Source organism: Hyla sarda, chromosome 13 (genome assembly GCF_029499605.1).
Source record: "Hyla sarda isolate aHylSar1 chromosome 13, aHylSar1.hap1, whole genome shotgun sequence".
In the NCBI taxonomy this organism is placed as follows: Eukaryota; Metazoa; Chordata; class Amphibia; order Anura; family Hylidae; genus Hyla; species Hyla sarda.
The window spans coordinates 31457083-31481379 of record NC_079201.1 but is presented as its reverse complement, the minus strand read 5'-3'; the positions used below and the strand labels follow the sequence as shown (position 1 = coordinate 31481379).

Here is a 24297-nt window from a genome sequence, read left to right as displayed (position 1 = left end):
ATGTTACATACAAATGAAGCACAACTGCACAGAACTGGATAGCTCCAGGCTAAAATCAACATCACTATCCAGTTGCTTCTTAATTGCAGTTCATATTTTATTTATAGAAATGAAAGAACATAAGATAATTATGATAGGAAGTGATTCTACATATTGCAAACTTAAAGGGGAACTCTGTAACTTAACAACTTATCCTCTATCCACCCTGTGCATGGGAAGAGTCGGGGTGCCGGACAGGAGATCGCGGAGGGTCCTAGCACTCAGACTCCCTGCGATCACTTACTCATCTCCTACCCTCAGGAAAAGGGATGAGTTGTTAAGTACCAGAGTTCCCCTTCAAAAAGGAGCTGTAGTCACTCTTCAAAACAGGAGTTGCAGTAACCAGTAGATAGCCTGGAGCAGCAGATCACACACCTATTTACAGCATAATGATCAGCCCTATTGCCGAGTTCCAGGGCTTTGTAGTCCTCTCAGACTGATTCAGTAAATCTGTCAGATAAGTGGGGCTTTATTTTCATATGGGCTGTGTTAGTCTAAGCTCCGTGTGGTGACTAGACAGGGGCGTGCATATTTACGGAAGGGGGTGTGGCATAGAGCAGGATATCCCGAGTGTGTGGTGCCAAATATTTGTTTTGCCACTAGTGGCAAATTTTCTGTGTATGCCCCTGATGGGATGTCATCACTGCAGGTCTGATGGGGAACACTGGAGCAGTGGGGAGTTTAGGGGTAAGTTAAAGGGGTACTCCGGCCCTAAGACATCTTATCCCCTATCCAAATGATAGGGGATAACATTTCTGATCGTGGGGGTCCCCGCAATCTCTCATGCAGCACCCACCTGTCTCAGCTGCATGCAGCACTGGAGGCTCCATGTCTGAAGCCTCACGACCACGGGTTCGGAGTATCGTGATGTCACGACTCCGCCCCCTTGTGAAGTCAAGCCCTAGGCGTGATGTCACAAGGGGGTGAAGTCGTGACGTCAAGATACTCTGACACCGTGGTCGTGAGGCTTCAGACACGGAGCCTCCAGCGCTCCGTGCAGCTGAGACAGGTGGGTGCTGCATGAGAGATTGTGGTAGTCCCCAGTGGCGGGACCCCCGCGATCAGAAATGTTATCCCCTATCATTTGGATAGGGGATAAGATGTCTTAGGGCCGGAGTACCCCTTTTCATTTTTTTCTATATTGAGTCAGTTCCAGCTCTTACCCAACTGTATAAAACTTTTTTTTTCAGATGACTTTTCTATGTTGGAGTGGATTGTTTAAATTTTATAAAAAATTCATTGTGAATTTTCCGAGCCATGCAACCTATTGGTTCTTATCTAGAAATTCCAGGTGGACATTCTGTGCACAGCAGGCGCTGACTGATTTAGACTGGTCTGTGCTGTCACCATTGACAGCAGTGCATATTCAAATAGACTCTTTCTGGGGAGTCCAGTGTGCACGGTGCAGCAGAATCCTGTTAAAAACTATAGGAGGTTGCCGCATCGGCAGCTCAGAAATTCTGTAGTGTGACTGCAACCTTTTGCAGAACTTAACTACTGTTTTGAGACAGTTTTAAATGTAGGTTCACAGAAGGGGTAAAGACATATAAAACATAACGTTTAATCGTGCTATTTAAAACAACAGAATCCCCACTGACATACAAACAACAAGGAGATAGGTCAAAGAGGCCCAGAGGCCACAACTAGCGATGATAGTTGGAGTCAAACAGTTCAGTGGCCTGAGTAGAGACAAAAAGTGGGGTGACCGGGAAAATTGTAAAGACCAGGTGGGGTGGGACTATGACCCTAGTATACCCTGCCAGGGGAGATGTTGTGCCCACTAGCCCTGCTAGCTCAGGGAGCTGTCGGGGCACTCGTCCTTGAAAGGACGACCCCTGCCCCGGTCTATCCCTTGGTCAGCCCCTAAACTAGAACAAATGTATAGCCCGCCCTGTCCTTTCAAGGACGAGTGTCCCGACAGCTCCCTGAGCGAGCAGGGCTAGTGGGCACAACATCTCCCCTGGCAGGGTATACTAGGGTCATAGTCCCACCCCACCTGGTCTTTACAATTTTCCCGGTCACCCCACTTTTTGTCTCTACTCAGGCCACTGAACTGTTTGACTCCAACTATCATCGCTAGTTGTGGCCTCTGGGCCTCTTTGACCTATCTCCTTGTTGTTTGTATGTCAGTGGGGATTCTGTTGTTTTAAATAGCACGATTAAACGTTATGTTTTATATGTCTTTACCCCTTCTGTGAACCGATATTTCTAGCAGGGTATTGATTTTGCTTCCTCTGTGAAGTTTTCAGTTTTAAATGTAGCTGACAGATCTATTAGGCCCACCTATCTGCTTCACCTAGATCAGTGATGGTGAACCTTTTTGAGCTCGAGTGCCCAAACCGTAATGCACGCCAACTTTTTTCCCCTCAAATTGCCAGCACAGCAATTAAACCAGGATACTGAGGTTTCAGTTTAGAAAAAACAACTTAGGTAGACAGTATGTTCCTCCACATTAGGTTGTAGTTCCCCCACATTAGGTAGGCAGTATGTTTCCCCACATTAGGTTGTAGTTCCCCCACATTAGGTAGGCAGTATGTTTCCCCACATTAGGTTGTAGTTACCCCACATTAGGTATGCAGTTTGTTCCCCCACATTAAGTTGTAGTTCCCCCACATTAGGTAGGCAGTTTGTTCCCCCACATTAGGTTGTAGTTCCCCCACATTAGGTTGGTGGTATGTTCCCCCACATTAGGTTGAAGTTCCCCCACATTAGGTTGCAGTTCCCCCACATTAAGTAGGCAGTATAGTTCCCCCACATTAGGTTGTAGTTCCCCCACATTAGGTAGGCAGTATGTTCCCCCACTTTAGGTTGGCAGTATGTTCCCCCACATTAGGTTGGCAGTATAGTTCCCCCACATTAGGTTGCAGTTCCCCCACATTAGGTAGGCAGTATAGTTCCCCCACATTAGGTTGTAGTTCCCCCACATTAGGTAGGCAGTATGTTCCCCCACATTAATTAGGCAGTATGTTCCCCCACATTAGGTTGGCAGTATAGTTCCCCCACATTAGGTTGTAGTTCCCCCACATTAGGTTGCAGTTCCCCCACATTAGGTAGGCTGTATAGTTCCCCCACATTAGGTTGTAGTTCCCCCACATTAGGTTGGCAGTATAGTTCCCCACATTAGGTTGTATTTCCCCCACATTTGGTAGGCAGTATAGTTCCCCTACATTAGGTTTTAGTTTCCCCACATTAGGTTGGCAGTATGTTCCCCCACATTAGGTTGGCAGTTTATTCCCCACATTAGTTTGGCAGAATGTTCCCCCACATTAGGTTGGCAGAATGTTCCCCCACATAAGGTTGGCAGTATGTTCCCCACACATTAGGTTGCAGTTCCCCCTGATTAGGTTGCAGTTCCCCCACATTAGGATGCAGTTCCCCCACATTAGGTAGGCAGTATAGTTCCCCCACATTAGGTTGCAGTTCCCCCACATTAGGTAGGCAGTATAGTTCCCCCACATTAGGTTGGCAGTGTGTTCCCCCACATTAGGTTGCAGTTCCCCCACATTAGGTTGGCAGTATGTTCCCCCACATTAGGTTGGCAGTATGTTCCCCCACATTAGGTTGGCAGTTTGTTCCCCCACATTAGGTTGGCAGTATGTTCCCCCACATTAGGTTGGCAGTATGTTCCCCCACATTAGATGCAGTATAGTTCCCCCACAGACATACAGCCTTCAGCCATATATGTTTGTATGTCTGTGTTACCGCCACACAGTGCTCCGGTCAGGGGTCATGATCTACTGTAGCAGTAGGTCTCGGGACTGGAGAAGCGGTGGTCGGAGCACTGAAGATGACGTGCAGGTAACTTACCATGCCTGTGTGTTCTCCTCCTCGATGCTCTGCTCCTCCGTTCCTATGGGCGCACGCACGGGACATCAGTGACTTCCCTGCGTGCGCTACCTCCCGGTGGCCCCTGCATTTTTAAAGTTAACGAGAGGCCACAGAAAGGTAACTGGACAGCCTTGTGTCCCGAAAAGATGTCCCGGTTTGCCCCTCCTGGCGAACTATGGCCGCGTGCCCACAGAGGGGGCTCAGCGTGCCACCTGTAGCACGCGTGCCATAGGTTCGCCATCACTGACCTAGATGATTCACACAAAGTCAGAAGTTGCCAGCAGAGCAGTAACATCACAAGTTCAACATTTTGGCTAAAGGTTAAAGGGGTATTCCACTGGAAAACATTTTTTTTAAATCAGCTGGTGCCAAAAATGTTAAGAGATTTGTAAGTTACTTTTACAATTAAAAAAATCATTTTAATATTATAAAAATCTTATTCCTTCCAGTACTTATCTGCTGTATGATCCACAGGAAGTTATTTTCTTTTTGAATTTCTTTTCAGTCTGACCACAGTGCTCTCTGCTGACACCTCTGTTCATGTCAGGAACTGTCCAGAGCAGGAGAGGTTTGCTATGGGGATTTGCTCCTACTCTGGACAGTTCCTGACATGGACAGAGGTGTCAGCAGAGATCACTGTGGTCAGACAGAAAGGAAATTCAAAAGAAAAGAACTTCCTGTGGATCATACAGCAGCTGATAAGTACTGGAAACATTAAGATTTTTTAATAGAAGCAATTTACAAATCTGCTTAACTTTCTGGCACCAGTTGATTTTAATTTTTTTTCCAGTGGAGTACCCCTTTAATGCTCGACCCACAGTCTGACGCTACAAGAGCGGACCCATAAATTGTATAGCATTCATTCACAAATATCAGGGCTATTAACATCAAGAGATTTTCCTAACAATTAAACAATGGTAAAGAGGACAGTAACGTTCATAAAGCCATGACAAGATTTAAAGGGGTACTTTGCCCATAGACATCTTATCCCCTATTCAAAGAAGAGGGTCCCAGAAGCCGGACCCCCAGCACCGCAGTGTTCTGAACTCAGAAGCTTGGAGCTTCCGTGTTCGTGACATCAAGCCACGCCCTCTCCATTCATGTCTATGGAAGGGGGCGTGGCGGCTAGTACATGGATGTCATGTCCCCCCTCATAGACATGAATGGAGGGGGCATGATGGCTGTGGTTCCGATCCGGAGATCACAGGGGATCCCAGCAGCCGGACCCCCTGAGATCAGAGATCTTATCCCCTATCCTTTTGTTAGGGGATAGGATGTCCAGGGGCGGAGTATCCCTTTAAACGTTTAATCGTATTAAGACCTCCATAAACCAAACAAAGTAGATTAAGTATGTTCAACGTTTCTGAACTTATTATGAGATATTTAAGGTAAACTTACTATAATTAGAAGAATAAAGTAGATAAAGTTGTAAAATGAGTGAGCATCCATGACAAAATACATGATGTCCACCCAACCTTCTAGTGTTATCACCTGAAATGAAGAGAAAAGAAAGCTTATTAATGACATTAATATTTGTTTGCCCACGGTGCTGTGTATAATTATCTGTATATTTACCATGTTATACAATGACAAAAATTCAATGAGGTGGCACTAATACCTTACTCCTGTGTGTCCTGTCCAGTATGGCCGCCTTGTGCAGTATGTCAGAGTCATTCTACCTTAACAGTGCTTTACTTTCAATCACTTGCACAGTATATTTAGTGCCAGTTATTAGGTTTTACCACACTCTGATGTAGTTTACTGCTGTCTTTCCTATTATTCCCATATGCCGGTGAACATGTGCCTCTTAAACCACTTTCCTTGCATTCTCTAATGTCCCTGCGATGCCGCTGGGATTATTGGCAACATTGTGCGGCCATTGGTGAAATCATAGGGGGGTGTTTTAGGCCGCATGCGTTCAAAGGCATGTGGGAACATGGCCTTAATTGTTTTTATTGCCAATGTGTGACCTGACAAAGGACTTAATAGTTCACTATCTACCCACAGACTCACTTGAATCTGCTTTGTCACTTGCATCATATTGGACAGGAAGATGGCAGAAGGTGGCAGAAGATCTGGCCTTCACAACCAGGGCTGGTGCAAGGATTTTTGCCACCCTAGGCAAAAGCTAATTTTGCCGCCCCTTGACTCCACCCATTGGCACGCCCTTTGTCACGCCCCACCTTACTACTGGGGTGACACACAGTAACAAACCTCCTCCTCATGTAATCTCCTTACTACTGGGGTGACACACTGTAACATATCCCCTCCAATGTAATTACCTTACTACTGGGGTGACACACTGTAACATACCCCCTCCAATGTAATTACCTTACTACTGGGATGCGCACATCAGAGAGGGTTATGGTGGTGCTGCTGGCTAAGCTGGTTGAGTGAGTGGTTCAGATAGTGGCTGTCTAACTTTCTTGCGGCAGACAGAGAGGTGCCCACATCAAGAGGGCACTCTAGGTGGCTGCCTATTTTGCCTATAGGCAGAGCCAGCCCTGTTCACACCCAAGATTGGGCTTCCCGTAACCCCTTCAAAAAATCCTATTCAGATTGGTATTACCAGGAGCACTTTTAATGTTTACACCAAGGCCTGACAGTGTCCAGACTGAACAATGGCTGGGTCTGTGTAAAACTCCAGCAACCATATTGCTATGCCTGTATTGTAATACTTTACAAAAAGATTAAAGTAAAAATGAAAACTACATTCTAAAGAGGTCGGGAGTAAACTTTACTTTTTGCCCTTTTCTATATAAATAAGCTTAAAGTCTGCCATCATATTTTTTGCTCCATGGATGTAATAAAAAATGTTAAGAGAGAGAGATGGCACCCAGTCCAACAGATGTCCAGAAGTGGGTCCATCTGAACACGTTTCTTTAATGCGTCTATTTGGCTCCTCTAAAAGTCTTGTAAAAACAGCCACATCCCATAGGGTAACTGACTATACTAAAAGCTAGATGGTAGCTAAAGAAGAGTTTATTATCTCTGTATATAAGATGTAAGTGGCTGCTTGTTTGACTGACCACCACTCTACTCCTTAGGGACACAACTATTGTCAGTGACTCTTATTCGGTACATGCATTGTCTAATGGAAGTCTGGGCTAGAATCAAGTTCTAGAATAAAATCCTGTAACAGATATTTGTTGAGCGCAAACGTCTCCCAGCTATTTCCTCTTCTGTCACAACCACAGTGCTCTCTGCTGACATCTCTGTCCATTTTAGGAACTGTCCAGAGCAGCATATGTTTGCTATGGGGATTTTCTCCTGCTCTGGACAGTTCCTAAAATGGACAGCAGAGTTCAGCAGAGAGCACTGTGGTCGTGACAGAAGAGAAATCCAAAAAGAAAAGCATTTCCTTTGTAGTATACAGCTGCTAATAAGTACTGGAAGGATAAAGATTTTTTAATAGAAGTAATTTACAAATCTGTTTAACTTTCTGGCACCAGTTGATTTAAAAAAAAAAAAAAAAAAAGTTTTCCACCAGAGTACCCCTTTAAAAGTAAGAAAAATGCCTCACCTATCTACAGGATAGAGAATTTACGCATTACTGTCCCTAGATTAAATTTTTGGCATGTTGCCCACACTTGTCTAAAGTTTAGTTCACACCTACTCTAAAACTGGCCATATTCATACTTAGAAACATATAAACATAGAATGTGTCGGCAGATAAGAACCATTTGGCCCATCTAGTCTGCCCAATAATCTGAATCCTATCTTATATGAAGGGTAGCCTTATACTTATCCCTATCTTATATGAAGGATAGCCTTATGCCTATCCCTGTCTTATATGAAGGATAGCCTTATACCTATCCCTATCTTATATAAAGGATAGCCTTATACCTATCCCTATCTTATATAAAGGATAGCCTTATACCTATCCCTATCTTATATGAAGGATAGCCTTATACCTATCCCTATTTTATATGAAGGATAGCCTTATACCTATCTCTATCTTATATGAAGGATAGCCTTATACCTATCCCTATCTTATATGGAGGATAGCCTTATACCTATCCCTATCTTATATGAAGGATAGCCTTATACCTATCTCTATCTTATATGAAGGATAGCCTTATACCTATCCCTATCTTATATGAAGGATAGCCTTATACCTATCCCTATCTTATATAAAGGATAGCCTTATACCTATCCCTATCTTATATGAAGGATAGCCTTATACCTATCCCTATCTTATATGGAGGATAGCCTTATACCTATCCCTATCTTATATGAAGGATAGCCTTATACCTATCCCTATCTTATATGAAGGATAGCCTTATACCTATCCCTATCTTATATGAAGGATAGTGTTATGCCTATCCCTATCTTATATGAAGGATAGCCTTATACCTATCTCTATCTTATATGAAGGATAGCCTTATGCTTATCCCATGCATGTTTAAACTCCTTCACTGTATTTGCAGCGACCACTTCTGCAGGAAGGCTGTTCCATGCATCCACTACTCTCTCAGTAAAGTAATACTTCCTGATATTACTTTTAAACCTTTGCCCCTCTAATATAAAACTATGTCCTCTTGTGGTAGTTTTTCTTGTTTTAAATCTCCTCTCCTCCTTTACCATGTTGATCCCCTTTATGTATATAAAAGTCTCTATCATTTCCCCTCTGTCTCTTCTTTCTTCTATACATGTTAAGGTCCTTTAACCTTTCCTGGTAAGTTTTATCCTGCAATCTATGTACTAGTTTAGTATCTTCTCTGAACTCTCTCTAGAATATCTATATCCTTCTGGATATACGGCCTCCAGTACTGCGCACAATACTCCAAGTGAGGTCTCACCAGTGTTCTGTACAGCAGCATGAGCACTTCTCTCTCTCTACTGCTTATACCTCTCCCTATACATCCAAGCATTCTGCTAGCGTTTCCTGCTGCTCTATTACATTGTCTTCCTACCTTTAAGTCTTCTGAAATAATTACTCCTAAATCCCTTTCCTCAGATACTGAGGTCAGGACTGAGTCAAATATTCTATATTCTGCCCGAAGGTTTTTACGCCCCTGGTGCATTATCTTGCACTTATCCACATTAAATTTCAGTTGCCAGAGTTCTGACCATTGTTCTAGTTTTCCTAAATTCTTTTCCATTTGGTGGATCCCTCCAGGAACTTGCACATAGATAAGGCTTCTAATAGGGTGCGCACAGCTACGTGTAGTGCGCCATGCTGGTTTATATACTATTAGTCATGTCCATAATATTCGATCCAGCAGGTTGCCCAGCAGCTTCTCTCTGCTCCACACAAGAAGCCTTAGCAACCAGTGCAACCTCCCTAATATAGCATTGTGGACTGTTTGCATCCTGCTGGGAATTAGTATATAACCTGTCCCTGTATCAGTGTAGGCCCCTGTGTATGTCATATTACTATACACATTCCCGACAAATTTTCATTGTTCAGAATCGCTTGAAAGTTTGCTTTAACCGTAATGAAATAATGTAAACAATGGATAGATGTGACACTAGATGGCATCAGAGGCTCAGCTCAAGGTGAAGGACTAGACCGTTCAGATTCAGTGTTGTACATGCTGACAATACCATATGATTACTTCTAAAGATCACCTCTTTGAGAAAACAACCCCTAACCCTTATGTAATTTTCTATGACAGATTTTCAGTTCCACATTTATTATTCATACTTTGTAAAAACCATTTGCTGTGCAACTTTGAGTGGTTGGCTCAAAAAGGTTTCACTGTAGCACATTACTGATTTGCAGGCATCTCCAATACCTATAAAACTTTAAAAGGGGTACTCCACTGGAAAACTTTTTTTTTTTTTTTTTTAAATCAACTGGTGCCAGAAAGTTAAACAGATTTATAAATTACTTCTATTTAAAAATCTTTACACTTGCAGTACTTATCAGCTTCTGTATGATCCACAGGAAGTTCTTTTCTTTTTGAATTTCCTTTCTGTCTGACCACAGTGCTCCCTGTTGACACCTCTGTCCATGTCAAGAACTGTCCAGAGTAGGAACAAATCCCCATAGCAAACCTACCCTGTTCTGAACAGTTCCTGACATGGACAGAGGTGTCAGCAGAGAGCACTGTGGTCAGAAAAAAAGGAGAAAAAAAAGAATTTCCTGTGGAGCATATAACAGCTAATATGTACTGGAAGGGTTAAAGGGGTATTCCAGGCAAAAACTTTTTTTATATATCAACTGGCTCCGGAAAGGTAAACAGATTTGTAAATTACTTCTATTAAAAAATCTTAATCCTTCCAATACTTATTAGCTTCTGAAGTTTTCTGTCTAACTGCTCAATGATGATGTCACGTCCCGGGAGCTGTGCATGATGGGAGAATATCCCCATAGGAGCTGGACAGCTCCCGGGACGTGAGTCATCAGAAAGCAGTTAGACAGAAAACAGCAACTCAACTTCGGAAGCTAATAACTATTGGAAGGATTAAGATTTTTTTAATAGAAGTAATTTACAAATCTGTTTAACTTTCCGGAGCCAGTTGATATATATAAAAAAAGTTTTTGCCTGGAATACCCCTTTAACATTTTTAATTAGAAGTCATTTGCAAATCTGTTTAACTTTCTGGCACCAGTTCATTTAAAAAAAAAAGTTTTCCACCAGAGTACCCCTTTAAGGCTTCCTTCACATATGTCCCACGATCCGGGAGCGTTTCAGAGACGGAAGGAAACTGATAATTTTACTAAACCCATTAATTTGATCCGATGCCTCAGTTTGGAAGTGGGATCGGTGAATATGCCACACAGGGGAATGTGTCTTGCAGCATTCCCTCATCCGGGAATGGATAATAATGGACACCAGATCCTAGCCAACTGATGTACATTTCCATGAGTTGCGGACACTTTTAGGGTCTATTCACATGACGGAATTCCACCTCAAATGAAAGCCCAATACACTACTATGGGATTCCGCACTCCCGTTGACACTTCGGAATTTCCGCTTGCGGAAATTCCGAAGTGTCAACGGGAGTGCGGAATCCCATAGAAGTGTATTGGGCTTTCATTTCAGGTGGAATTCCGCCATGTGAATAGACCCTTAGGCTGGGTTCACTGAGCCGTATCGCCAGATACATATGAACCCAGCTTAACAGTGCAAACAGGTATGAAAAGCAAGAAAGCAATTGTATGTATACTTTTGATCTAGGGATACAGGTACACATAATTGCAATGAAATTTGAGAAATAAAACAAAATACGTTTTCTGTAGAATTTTAAAGGGGTACTCCGGTGGAAAACTTTTTAAATGAACTGGTGCCAGAAAGTTAAACAGATTTGTAAATTACTTCCATAAAAAATTCTTAATCCTTCCAGTACTTATTAGCGGCTGTATACTACAGAGGAATTTCTTTTCTTTTGAGATTTCTTTTCTGTCACGACCACAGTGCACTCTGCTGACACCTCTGTCCATGTCATATGTTTGCTATGGGGATTTTCTCCTGCTTTGGACAGAGGTGTCAGCAGAGAGCACTGTGGTCGTGACAGAAAAGAAATAAAGAAAAAAAAAGAATTTCCTTTGTAGTATACAGCCGCTAATAAGTACTGGAAGGATTAAGATTTTTTAATAGAAGTAATTTACAAATCTGTTTAACTTTCTGGCACCAGTTGATTAAAAAAAAATAAAAAGTTTTCCACCAGAGTACCCCTTTTTTTAAAGTGGTCAGGCAGGATTAAAAAAATGCAAACACATTATCCATTTGTCTGATCTTCTGCTGCCATACTGATGCCCTCCGGGTTCTCGCTGATCACTAATCCTTGTCCTGTTTCAATAGATTAAAGGGGTAGATTTATCAAAACCTGTCCAGATGAAAAGTTGCCCAGTTGCCCATAGCAACCAATCAGATCACTTCTTTCATTTTTCAAAGGCCTTTTCCAAAATGAAAGAAGCGATCTGATTGGTTGTATGGGCAACTCAGCAAAGTTTACTTTACAAAGGTTTTGAAAAATCTCCCCCAAAATGTCTAGAAATGCCTGTTCTGCTTATCACTGGTTACAGCTAAGGATTATCTGAGTTGACATTTCCTGAGAGTTGATATAGGACCAAAAGGTAGAGAACAGTGAACAACCAGTGAGCGTTGGAGGAGCAGTACGGCGTGGGATTGGATAAGTCTGTAAAGCCTTTTTTTTACTCAGACTGACCAGAAAAATGGCCTATTTTACGGGCGATTTACATCGTTAGCATATGTGCTGTAAAATGCTTCATTTTTTTTACCATTTGTGGCAAAAACACATGTGCCAATTAGTTCCGGTACTGCAATGTGTGAGCCTTAAAAAAAGTAAGTGCTGAACAACCTTTTTAAGCAATCCCTTACAAAGTATATATTTTTACATTTTTCTGGAATTGATGTTGTACCTTCACATTTAAATGATTACCTCCAGTGAAAAACAGAGACGCCATTCTGCTCTTAGCGCCTTATGGTGAGTACCTCCATGGAGCCTTGGCCATTATAGCTCAGCTATTTTGCTACAGATATCTCCATCACTTAAATAATACTTTTGTCTCCCATGTTACAGGTACAGTCGAGCTCTAACCTGCTTGCAATTACTTTTCCTATACATTTTCTATTTCATCTGCTAACTCACATTACACTGTCCACCCTGTCCTGTTACTACACTGCTCTGGCCAATCACATCTGGGCACCCTTACCAGGTGCATATAAATGCCCAGCTAGTCTGTTCAGTCCTTGCTAGTGCATGAATCTGTCTACATTAGCTCCCACACTGCTGCTAGCTTGTTTTATTCTGTGTACTCTGACCTCGGCTTGTTACACGTTTATTCTCTGCTTAGTGATTTGGTACCTTTGCCGCTTTCTCGTTTTGGACCTGGCTTGTTGACTAAGCTTTCTCTGTTTGTCTGTTAGTTTCCTTTGTTTTGTATCTTGTGCTTTGCCTGTTTACCCTTTGTGTATTGACCTGTTTCCTTAAGCTCCGTACAGTGCTGTTTATTGTTTTGGACTTTGTCACACCTCTGCACTTACAGATAACAGGGACCACCATCCAGTTGAGGATCCGACGCTTAGGAAGGATACTCAAGTAGGTACAAAAAAATTATTGTTCTGTACTGTTCATCACCTTCAAATTTTTTTTCTATTCTAGTTGAGAAAGCTGAATTTACACAATTTACTAGTTGGTTGTCGTAATATATTTACATTTTTAATAAAGTAAAGCATTCTCTGTGGTCAATTCATGTTTTTTAGAAGCACATAAAGAATCACAAAGGGAAAAAATAAGTAAAAAGCTCATACCTGAAAGATTGCTATCCAAGCATAACCAATATTATCAAAATTGATAGCACCTTTAAAAGGGTTATGTTCCCCAGCAGAACAGTTTGTATAATACTGATTCCAGTTGACACAAGAAGTATTGCTGGTATTGTTATAAAACATATAGTCCAGTGTACACTCCAGCCCTTCTTCTTTGCGTGTAGGGACACTGCGGCAGTACCGCATGCCGTTCTCTTTGGCTTGGGAACAGATAAAGGGATTCTCATCCTCATTTTCGGTCTGATAATATCGTTCTAGCTCCAGGGTGACAGGACTGTAAAAAAAAAAAGAAACAAAGATGCTTAAAGAAGCATGGTGCAGAGACTGAATCAAAATCTTACCCCATTTATTTTGTATATGTCGAAGCCATGGCTCTTCCAAACAGCTGCTGCCACCCTGCTGACCATACATTGATGGCCTATCCTGAGGAATAGAATATCCTCTAAAGCTATGTTCACATGGCAGAATTTTTTCAGAACGTCCACTGACAGAACATGCCTGCGCTAGGACCGCTCGGAAATGCGTCGTCTCCGTAGATGACAATGCATTTTCGAGCGGATTCCTCAGAAAGAATTGACATGCCAATTCTTTCTGTGTAGGCTGGAATCAGGGTTTCCGTGTCAGATGTTTCTGCAACGAAAATTCCACCGTGTGCACGGTGCAGCAAGATCCTATTGAAAACAATCTCTGCTACAATGGAATTTCCAAGCAGAATTTTTCTGCCAGATTCCATTCGTAAATTCTGTGTGAATATGGTCTAAGGGCAGGGTCACATGGGGTGCATCCACGGCGTATTTCACGTTGTGGATGTGCTGACGGCAGTCACAGAGGGACTGAAGAGTGAGCTCCTGGCTGCAGGCAGGTATCTCTGTGTGTCCTCTCATAGCAGAGGATTTCTATAGCGGGAAATCAGCCACTATGAGCAGACACACAGAGCTACCCATCCGCAGCCGGCAGCTCGCTTTGCAGTCCCTCTGTGACTGCCTTCGGCACATCCTCAGCGTAAAATATGCCGTGGATGCGCCCCGTGTGACCCTGCCCTTAAAATCCTGAGGTAGACCCATATGTGTATAAATTTTTCATTTTTCTATATCTCTGCTTGATGTAATTCAGACAGATTCAACCCTCAATCCTTCGCAAAATGTTACCTTTTGGGTTATTGGTTTATTCCATTTTTCATATTATAAGAAATGCTTTTTAAAATAATATGCAAACTAAAATGAAGAGATAAAACGTAATTTAAAATCTCATCTCACGTATACCCTAAAGCTCTATAGATCCAAAAGGCAATGGTGGTTTTAATATAAATTATTGCTGGAGAGAAGGGAGACTGTATGCACTAGACAGGTAAGGTGGTAACAGTGACATTCCGAGACAGTTTCAGTACAGAATGTCCTGGAGGAAGAGAAATTTGAAAAATGGAGAATAGTAGCCTATTAAAAATGCTATTCGGCCAACTAGGAATAAAAGCCTTTTTAACAATATTTACTCATTTCTTTGACTTTTCATAATAACCACATTTCCAACTTACAGACTGAAGTTTTCAGGGAGGAAGCAGCGGTTTCTAAGCAGACCAGCCCAAAGCTGTACTCCAACAATGCCAAAAATAAAGAACACAAAGAAGCAAAGTAGAAGGACATTGCCTAACATTGGCAGGGTATCCAGCAGCAATGTAACAAGAATCCGCATACCTGCAAAAATTAAGAAAAATGACTGATCGGGACATATGGGCTTTTCTTCTTCAGTTCTTATGCATCAATGTATGAGTGATGTCAATCAGATGAATAGCTTATAATAACATATGAATGATTATAACCATACATGTTATGACATCTTATGAGTACACACAAGAGACTTCCTAGCTGTCAATGATGATAAGCGCTATTTCCTTTAGCAGTAAGTAATATAATAAGGTGCTAATATGCAGTGTACCAGTAATTGGTTAGAATTGCTCTTAAAAACATAGATGTGAGTATATTCCCAGTATGCCTTTATGAATAACTTACTATTCGAAACAGGTTGGCATTTATGGATACTACAAACTTATAAAACTTTTTTCAAAAGTTTTCAAAAACTTTTGCCGTGCCACGTAGACACCTCAAGGGTTTAAATTAGTCAGGGTCTCAGTGCCAAGACCCCTACCAATTTGTAGATAAGAATCAAAACAGGGTGACCGTAAGTTCAAGAGTTAGTCCGGCGCAGAGAGGAACCATCAGGGAACCAGATAAAATCAATGGATTTATTAGATGCGACGCGTTTCGCTGGGCATGCGCAGCTTCATCAGGCATCATGCATACTCTATGTGCGTATACACATTTATGCAGTTTAGCCTTGCAATTTTTTGTACTCCTATTGGATTGCAATTATGTGATGATTTACTATTTAAGTGATGGTTTGACAGAATATTGTTATATCGTTTCTATTCTATTAACATGTCAGATGTTTTCACAGTCAAATGTGGGTGTTTGATATAACTATTCTGGTTTTCTAGATTCATTATGTGTAGAGCAATTTGGTTACTTACATTTTGTGACTTTTTTTGATGTGTTCTAATGTGATCCAGGAGATCTGGCGTCAGATCTTCAGGTTCTCCTTCCTGGTCCAGCATCACTTGTCACTCTGTTTGATAGTGAGTATATAAGCTAGCATCTAGCCAGTGTTACTTTGCCATGACTAAGAGCTACAGGTAGCTCAAAACGAGTGTTTCACTTTGTATTTTTATCTCATGTTATTTTTTTTGTGTCCAAGACTTCTTAATGAATATTCAATAAAGCTTGATGTTTTAATTACCAAGAATCCCTTTAATGCTGGAGGATCTGGAGGCACACCACTTCCTACTGGTTCTCCTGGTTGTATCTAGAGATTAGTGGGGGTCACATTAATGAGACCCCAACCAATCTGGATGGCTGCATTACATGTCAAAGGTTTTATAAGTGACAGTAAAGCTTTAAAACAGTTGAATGCTGCAGTTAGGGATGAGCGAATCGAAAAGATTGAAGGGAACAACTTATTGTCCATTGTAGCAGGTGGGGGTAAAAACTTCCCCTGTAAGGTCCTACTCTCGCATTATTAATTCCCTTCTTGGCAAGTGTTACTCGTCTTAAAAAGGATGTCCTCACACAGGAAACTCTCTATTTCCCCCTACAAACACTGCCATTTCCCAGGGTTTTTAGGTGGAAATAGAGTTTCCTGTTTGGGGCTGCCCTTTTTAGGGTGAGTAACACTTGCCAAGAAGGGAATTAAAAGGGCGAGAATAGGGCCTTACAGGGGAAGTTTTTACCCCCACCTGCTACAACAGACAATACGTTGTTCCCTTCAATCTTTTCGAGGAAAGTGTTACTCGTCTTAAAAAGGGCGGCCCCACACAGGAACCAATCCCTATTTCCACCCTAAAACCCTGGTAAATAGCAGTATTTGTAGGTGGAAATAGGGAGAGGTTCATTTGAGGGGCTGCCTTTTTTAGGGCTAGTAACACTTGCCAAGAAGGGAATTAATAATGCGAGAGTAGGGCCTTACAGGGTAAGTTTTTACCCCCTTCGGTTACAATGAACAATACGTTGTTCCCTTCCACCTATTAGAGGTCTTTGCATCACATCAATACTTGGTGGTGTAGGTGGCCCATGGTGTTTTTTGCACACCTTTACTTTTGTTTGATTTAAAAAAAAAATTTGAGTCCATATATTTTATCCTAAGCATATTATTAGTTACTTGTGCACACAAGTTACGTTTTACGTAAAGCATATCCTCAATACTTACTTGTGCACACTTTTAAAAAAAGTGCCACCCGCCTGATGCCAAGTTCTCCTTTTTTTACCCACCTTCGTCACCGGCCACCTCCACGCTGTGTCATTTAGCCACTATATGGTCTCCTCATGCTTCTGCCAACTCCAGGCTGTGTCATTCAGCCACTATGTGGTCTCCTCATGGTGCTACCAACTCCAGGCTGTGTCATTCAGCCACTATATGGTCTCCAGGCTCTGTCATTTTGCTGCTCTGCGACAGTGATTCTAATAGCGACGCCTCTGATCTGCATGTCATACTGAATGACAGTATTATTTCACTAACCTAGCACACACCCTATGTGTGTTACAGCAAGGCAAAGTGTTCTACACCCCCTATTAAGGCTCTCTGTAGACCAGAAATAGCCGCTTTTAATAGCAATTCGTCACAAATAAATTCAGACAGAAACAAAATTTTGGGGAAAATTGGGCGAACTGGCCGAATCGAATTTTTCCAAAAATGTGCTCATCTCTAGCAGCAGTACCTTGCTCTGAACTCTATAACTAAAAGTTTGCAATTATGAATGGATGCATTCCCTTTGATTTTTGTCACATTTTTACAACCGGTGCTGATTTTACCATGGTTCTGGATATGGATTGTCAGGATCCGGACTGGTATGCGGAGAGGACACTGGAGGTGGATCCTCTGTGTCAGTGAGGTGATGGCGTGGGCCATACCAGGGGAACGGAACCTAAGGGGTTACTGGTTTTCACCAGAGCCCGCCGCAGAGTGGGATGGACTTGCAGCGGCAGGTAACCCCCAGGTCGTTCCACCCGATAGCGACTCAACCACACTGACAGCTGAGACAGGTGCGGTACACAAGGACAAGGCAAGAGCAAGGTCGGACGTGGCAGAAGGTCTGGGCAGGCAGCAATGGTTCATAGTCAGGGGCAACGGCAAGGGTCTGGATACACAGGCTTGGGATACACAAAACACTTTCTCAGGGCACTAGGGCAACAAGATCCGGCAAGGACAGGAAGCGGAAGTGGGTTTTTATATGTTTTGAACTGATTGGGCCAGGCACCAATTAGTGGTGCACTGGCCCCATTAAATTTCATAGAGCCGGCGCGCGCGCACCCTAGAGAGCGGGGCCGCGCACGCCGGGAGGGCAGTGAAGGAGGACGTGGTGGGTGAGAGACACGGGATGCGATCCGAGAGCGGGCACGTCCCGCACCTCGGATCGCGTCCCCTCCGAGAACAAGGAAGCAGCGCTCTCGGTCAGCGGTGCCGACCAGAGTGCTGCAAACAGAAGCACGCCGGGAGCGCTCCGGGGAAGCAGCGGGACCCGGAGCGCTCAGCGTGACATGGATTAGCCCTATTCAATTGGACTACTTAAATTTTTGCTGCCTGAAGAATTTTATGAGTGGAATACATGTGGTGTATACATCAACAAAAGTTGCTTATTTGTTTTCTGCAATGCAGCTATCAAATCTGCTGGGAAAAATAAGCACCACAGTTCACAGTGTGAACTACAGGGTATTCCCAATGAGACCAATAGGACATGTATTACACAATGCTTTAACACATATTCCAATGTGCAATTGGTGCAAGAATGTTTGAAAAGTACACTATCTGAACGTAGTCCTGATCATGATACTAACTGACTTAGACTTACTACAATTCTATTAGACTTTCTCTTTATTGTTACCACCCTCTTATATTAAATGTTGTAGTGTATTCTCAGCTCAACTCTGACACATGATTTTGTGATGGGGAATAATATGTATACATTGAAGCTGCTGGGAACAGCTTAAAGGTGTACTCTGGTGCTAAATAAAAATTAAAAAAAGCTGGCATTTAAAAAAAAAAAAAAAACTAAAAAACTTGGCTTACCTCCTGCTGCTCCTCCGATACCTCTGGAATTGCTGCGAAGAGATGAGGGTAGGATGGCAGAAGGAGGTTGAGGTTTTGGGAATGGGACCCCTACACAAACAAGGTGCTTTCATGAAGGAGACTGAGAGCGCAAGGGGACCACGTGTGGTAAAACTGCAGTCTGGAGAGATCTTCATAGAAACGGCCCAGAGAACAACAGAGTAAGAACACAGCCATGGAGGAGAGCTCGCGGCCAGCACTCATCAAGACCAGTTCAAGGGGGCACAGGATAAGCGCACCCTAAGACCGACCACCCGGCGGCACAACACATTAATCTTTGACCAAGTAGAACACAGAAAGGGAAAACCGGTACATGGGACACATCTTCTGGAAACCCAGTGAAAATATAAAGCTGCTGACTAAACAGGTGACTCCTACAATACTGAGCAAGAGGATGGGACAAGTTAAACCCTCCCCCCATTAGGCCATAACTTGTTGCCTCTTAACTCTAATTTAGCTAACAAGAGCCCCCCTTCCCCTGCCTCTTTCCCAACTAGGATCGGATTCAACACAATAGGACATACTTGAATGGCAGATAAAAGGGAATCCTAACTCAAGTGCCATAGAGATTCACAGTGAGCATAGGGGGGAAAAGTCAGCAGACATCAATACACCGATACAGTGTCCAGGAGAGCCTCTGCCAGAGAGTAGTAATTATCCAGCAAAGGCAAAGGTGGGTCAGCCCACTAGAGAAAGAGCCAATGCCGGTCTGTGGCCTTAAAGGGGTACTACGCTGCTCAGCGTTTTGAACAAACTGTTCTGAACACTGGAGCCGGCGCCGGGAGCTTGGGACATCATAGCCCCTCCCCCTCATGATGTCATGCCCCACCCCCTCAATGCAAATCTATAGGAGGCTGTCAGGCCCTCTCCCATAGACTTGCATTGAGGGGGCGGGGCATGACATCATGAGGGGGGCGGGCTATGACGTCACAAGCTCTCAGCGCCGGCACCAGCGTTCAGAACAGTTTGTTCCAAAAGCTGAGCAGCGGAGTACCCCTTTAAGGTCTGCGAAGGCCTGGTCAGGAGCTGGATTCCTCAGGTGCATCAGCTGAAGATCTGTGACAAGGAGGCAGTGAATCCGGACATTCAGTGGTTACTAATTTAGAATGGAGACCAGATCCACGAGAAGGAGCAGAAATCAGGCACATTTGGATGATGGCAGAGGAAGGAAGTGACAGAGCCCCTCCGCATAATGAGGAGAAAGGGGTGTGTCCCAAAGTCTTACATTTTCGCCAACAAAGGATGAAGAAGGCGTCTCATATATAGGGTGCAGGCAGACACATCTAGAAACAAATGCACTTGAGCTTCCACATAATCACTAGTCCCAGAGTACCTTGCCAGAGTAATAGTGTAGATGGCACAAGATATCGCAAGAGCCCATCACAGTAGCATTCGTGGCTTGTATCACCCTGTGCACCCATGACCTGATCGAATGTAAACAAGGCATCCAGTAGCAATGTTAAAACCAGGAAGTCTTTTCTGGAAAACATTATTGCGGCGCCCCCTGTTCTACTGGTCATCCAGCATAAGGGTCAGATGTTGCATATGAAGCTGGTAGTTAGATATGGTAGTTTCTAGTGCGTCCACCCAGGCAGACATGAAGGTCCCTGTGGACAATGTTTGGATTATTAACTAGTCAATATCTGAACGTACCTCAGCGAAGGTAAGGGAAAGCTTAAATTAGGGACCTCAGGGCTGAGAGACGGAGGAGGAAACGCCACAGTGGAAGGCTGTTGTCCTGATTGTAAGGCAAAAATTAGCCAAAGGTCTGATGATCAAAATCTCAAAATCATGGCATCCATTTTGTCAAGTATGTAGCCATGTTAGCAAGCTCGTGCTCGAGCGATCAGGGGAAGAGGAAGCCGTGCTGGATAGTGGCATGGGGAGCCTCCTCACAGTTCCATACTTGAGGTTTTTTTGAATGCCGACAGCCTGGACAGGATTGTGAAATCAGTGTGTTAGGCCGACTTCTGTCTAAAGTTACCTTAAAGGGGTCCGTGTCAGGAACTGTCCAGGGCAGGAGAAAATCCCCATAGCAAACTTCTCCAGCTCTGGACAGTTTCTGATATGGACAGAGGTGGCAGCAGAGTGCACTGTGGTCAGACTGGAAAGAACTACACAACTTCCTCTGGAGCATACAGCAGCTGATAAGTACTGGAAGGATAATTATTTTTAAATAGAAGTCATTTACAAATATGTTTAACTTTCTGTAACCAGTTGATTTAAAAGCATTTCTCTATCTCTTTTATTTAATTAACTAAGAAAGAAAGTAAAATAGTTGGGAGAGGATGTAGGCCCAAGGCAAAAATAAAAGTTTTTATATGGGGGGGGGGGGGGGGGGAGTGGGGAGAAATGGAATGCTTTGATATATATGTTTTGTATGCACAAGATAAGTTTGGTAAGGATATAAATAAAAACTAAAAAAAAACATTATTTTCCTATTGGAGTAACCCTTTAACATAAAAGAGTTGCTATAGATAAGGCCAATCAGTTGGGCTATTACTAGAGAAGAAGACCATCCACTTAGTTGGGAAGAAGACAATGCTCGCTCTTAGTGCTTGTTATATAACTATACAACTTACAAATTTATCCTAGCTTCAAAATAATAAAGTTATGAACAAATAATAAAACTTGCAGTAAAATAATTAGCTTTGCACACCTATTTCAAGACCAGCTATTTTTATATTATTGTATGCTTGGCTAAAACATCATGGCTAGCAAAATATTTTAGCTTTTATTAAAGGGGTGCACCACTGGAAAACATTTTTTTTTTTATTAACTTGTGCCAGAAAGTTAAACAGATTTGTAAATTATTTCTATAAAAAAAAAATCTTAATCCTTCCAGTACTTGTCTGATCCACAGGAAGTTCTTTTCTTTTTGAATTTCCTTTCTGTCTGACCACAGTGCTCTCAGCTGACACCTCTTTCCATTTCAGGAACTGTCCACAGCAGCAAAGGTTTCCTATTTGCTCCTACTCTGAACAGTTCCTAAAATGGACAGAGGTGTCAGCAGAGAGCGCTGTGGTCAGGCAGAAAAGAACTTCCTGTAGATCATACAGCAGTTGATAAGTACTGGAAGGATTAAGATTTTTTAATAATAGTAATTTACAAATCTGTTTAACTTTCTGGCACCAGTTGATTTAAAAAAAAATTGTTTTTCAGTGGAGTACCCCTTTAAAGAATTAGGCACAGATTAGGCTCTATATTGCATGCAAATCCATCACTGAAATGACTTATACAATGCAGTCTACATTTCCCACGAATCCTCTGGCTATGTAGATAGACAGCGGGTGGTGTATGATCACTGCATCTGACCATCTAATTAGGCTGCTGGAGATCACCCAGTGGAATGCATTAGTGTCATTAATGAGTTGAGATCAGTTACAATTTAAATTTTTTTCAAATAAGTGTAAACATTACACATTTTTTGTGGTTTGCTATGGAACGCAATGTTCACAGCCTCAGGATAGGTGTATATCTACTATATCTACTAGAGACAGAAGCAGCATACAGATAGAGCTGGGAGGAGAGGGGTCTGTGTGCTAGCAGAAGTGATCTTATAGGTCAGGGGTCCGCAAACTACGGCCCGCGGGCCACATGCGGCCCGCTGAGGACATTTATCCGGCCCGCGGCTGCCTGGGATATCCCTGTGTCCTGAAAGATGCTTTCGGGACACAGGGATGCGCTCTTGGAGACCCCGCGTTTACTTTAAAAATGCAGGGGCCGCCGGAAAGGTGGCGCACGCAGCGATGTCACTGAAGCCGTGCGTGCACCCATAGCAACGGAGCGCGGAGGAGCGGGGCAGCGTGGGGGCATGCGCTGGGCAGCTAGGTAAGTGTTACCAGCAGCACGTCAGCTTCGGTGCTCCGACCACCGCTCCTTCGGTCCGGGGACTTACTGCTATGTCCGGACCGGAGGAGCGGTGGTCGGAGCTCTGAAGTGGGGCAGAACACAGGCATACAGCCTCCAGCCATACACTGTATGGATGGAGGCTGCATGTCTGTGGGGGAACATACTGCACCTAATGTGGGGAGCTATACTGCACCTAATGTGGGGGAACTATACTGCACCTAATGTGGGAAGCTATACTGCACCTAATGTGGGAAGCTATACTGCACCTAATGTGGGGAGCTATACTGCACCTAATTTGGGGGATCTATACTGCACCTACTTTGGGGGATCTATACTGCACCTAATGTGGGGAGCTATACTGCACCTTATTTGGGGGATCTATACTGCACCTAATTTGGGGGATCTACACTGCCCCTAATGTGGGGAACCATACTGCACCTAATTTGGGGATCTATACTGCCCCTAATGTGGGGAGCTATACTGCACCTAATTTGGGGGATCTATACTGCACCTAATGTGGGAGATCTATACTGCACCTAATGTGGGGGAACATTATACTGCACCTAATGTGGGGGAACATTATACTGCACCTAATGTGGGGGAACATTATACTGCACTTAATGTGGGGGAACATTATACTGCACCTAATGTGGGGGAACATTATACTGCACCTAATGTGGGGGAACATTATGCTGCACCTAATGTGGGGGAACATTATGCTGCACCTAATGTGGGGGAACATTATGCTGCACCTAATGTGGGGGAACATTGTGCTGCACCTAATGTGGGGGAACATTATGCTGCATCTAATGTGGGGGAACATTATACTGCACCTAATGTGGGGGAACATTATACTGCACCTAATGTGGGGGAACATTATACTGCACCTAATGTGGGGGAATTGTACTGCACCTAATGTGGGGGAACTGTACTGCCAACCCTAATGTGTGGGAACTACAACCTAATGTGGGGGATCTATACTGCCAACCTAATGTGGGGGGAACTGTGCTGCGTACTTAAAGTGTTAGTCCACTAATAAGATATATAAGTGTGCATAGGAATTTGTTCATGTTTTGTTATCTATAGTCCGGCCCTCCAACGGTCTGAGGGACCGTGAACTGGCCCCCCGTTTAAAAAGTTTGAGGACCCCTGTTATAGGTGATGACATCCTTCTGTGGACAAGAAGTCATCTGACCCAGGACTGACCACTTCCTCTGACACGTTGTTACGCCGAGCGCTCCGGGTCCCTGCTCCTCCCCGGAGCGCTCGCGGCGTTTCTCTCTCTGTAGCACCCCGGTCAGACCTGCTGACCGGGAGCGCTGCACTGACATTGCCGGCGGGGATGCGATTCGCATAGCGGGACGCGCCCGCTCGCGAATCGCATCCCAAGTCACTCACCTGTCCCGTTCCCCGGCTGTCACGTCCTGGCGTGCGCGGCTCCGCTCCTTAGGGCGCGCGCGCGCCAGCTCTCTAAGATTTAAAGGGCCAGTGCACCAATGATTGGTGCCTGGCCCAATCAGTCCAATTAGCTTCCACCTGCTCCCTGTCCATATAACCTCACTTCCCCTTCCCTTCCTTGCCGGATCTTGTTGCCTTTGTGCCTGGAGAAAGCGTCTATTGTGTTTGCCATTACTGTGTTCCTGAGCTCTTGCTATCACCTTTGTCTACGAACCTTGCTGCC

General features: G+C 43.6%; 1 protein-coding gene across 9 annotated transcripts in view; it reads right to left on the bottom strand.

Annotated features, from left to right (window-relative positions):
- CACNA1G (calcium voltage-gated channel subunit alpha1 G) overlaps positions 1-24297 on the bottom strand; it is a 380651-nt gene that overhangs the window by 179427 nt on the left and 176927 nt on the right. For all 9 annotated transcript variants that reach the window (XM_056550710.1, XM_056550708.1, XM_056550703.1 and 6 more), the window contains 3 exons: positions 14644-14803; positions 13095-13386; positions 5266-5358 (listed from right to left, as the gene is read on the bottom strand). In XM_056550710.1, coding sequence (XP_056406685.1) covers positions 5266-5358; positions 13095-13386; positions 14644-14803 — 545 coding nt within the window. The remainder of the gene's footprint in view (positions 1-5265; positions 5359-13094; positions 13387-14643; positions 14804-24297) is intronic.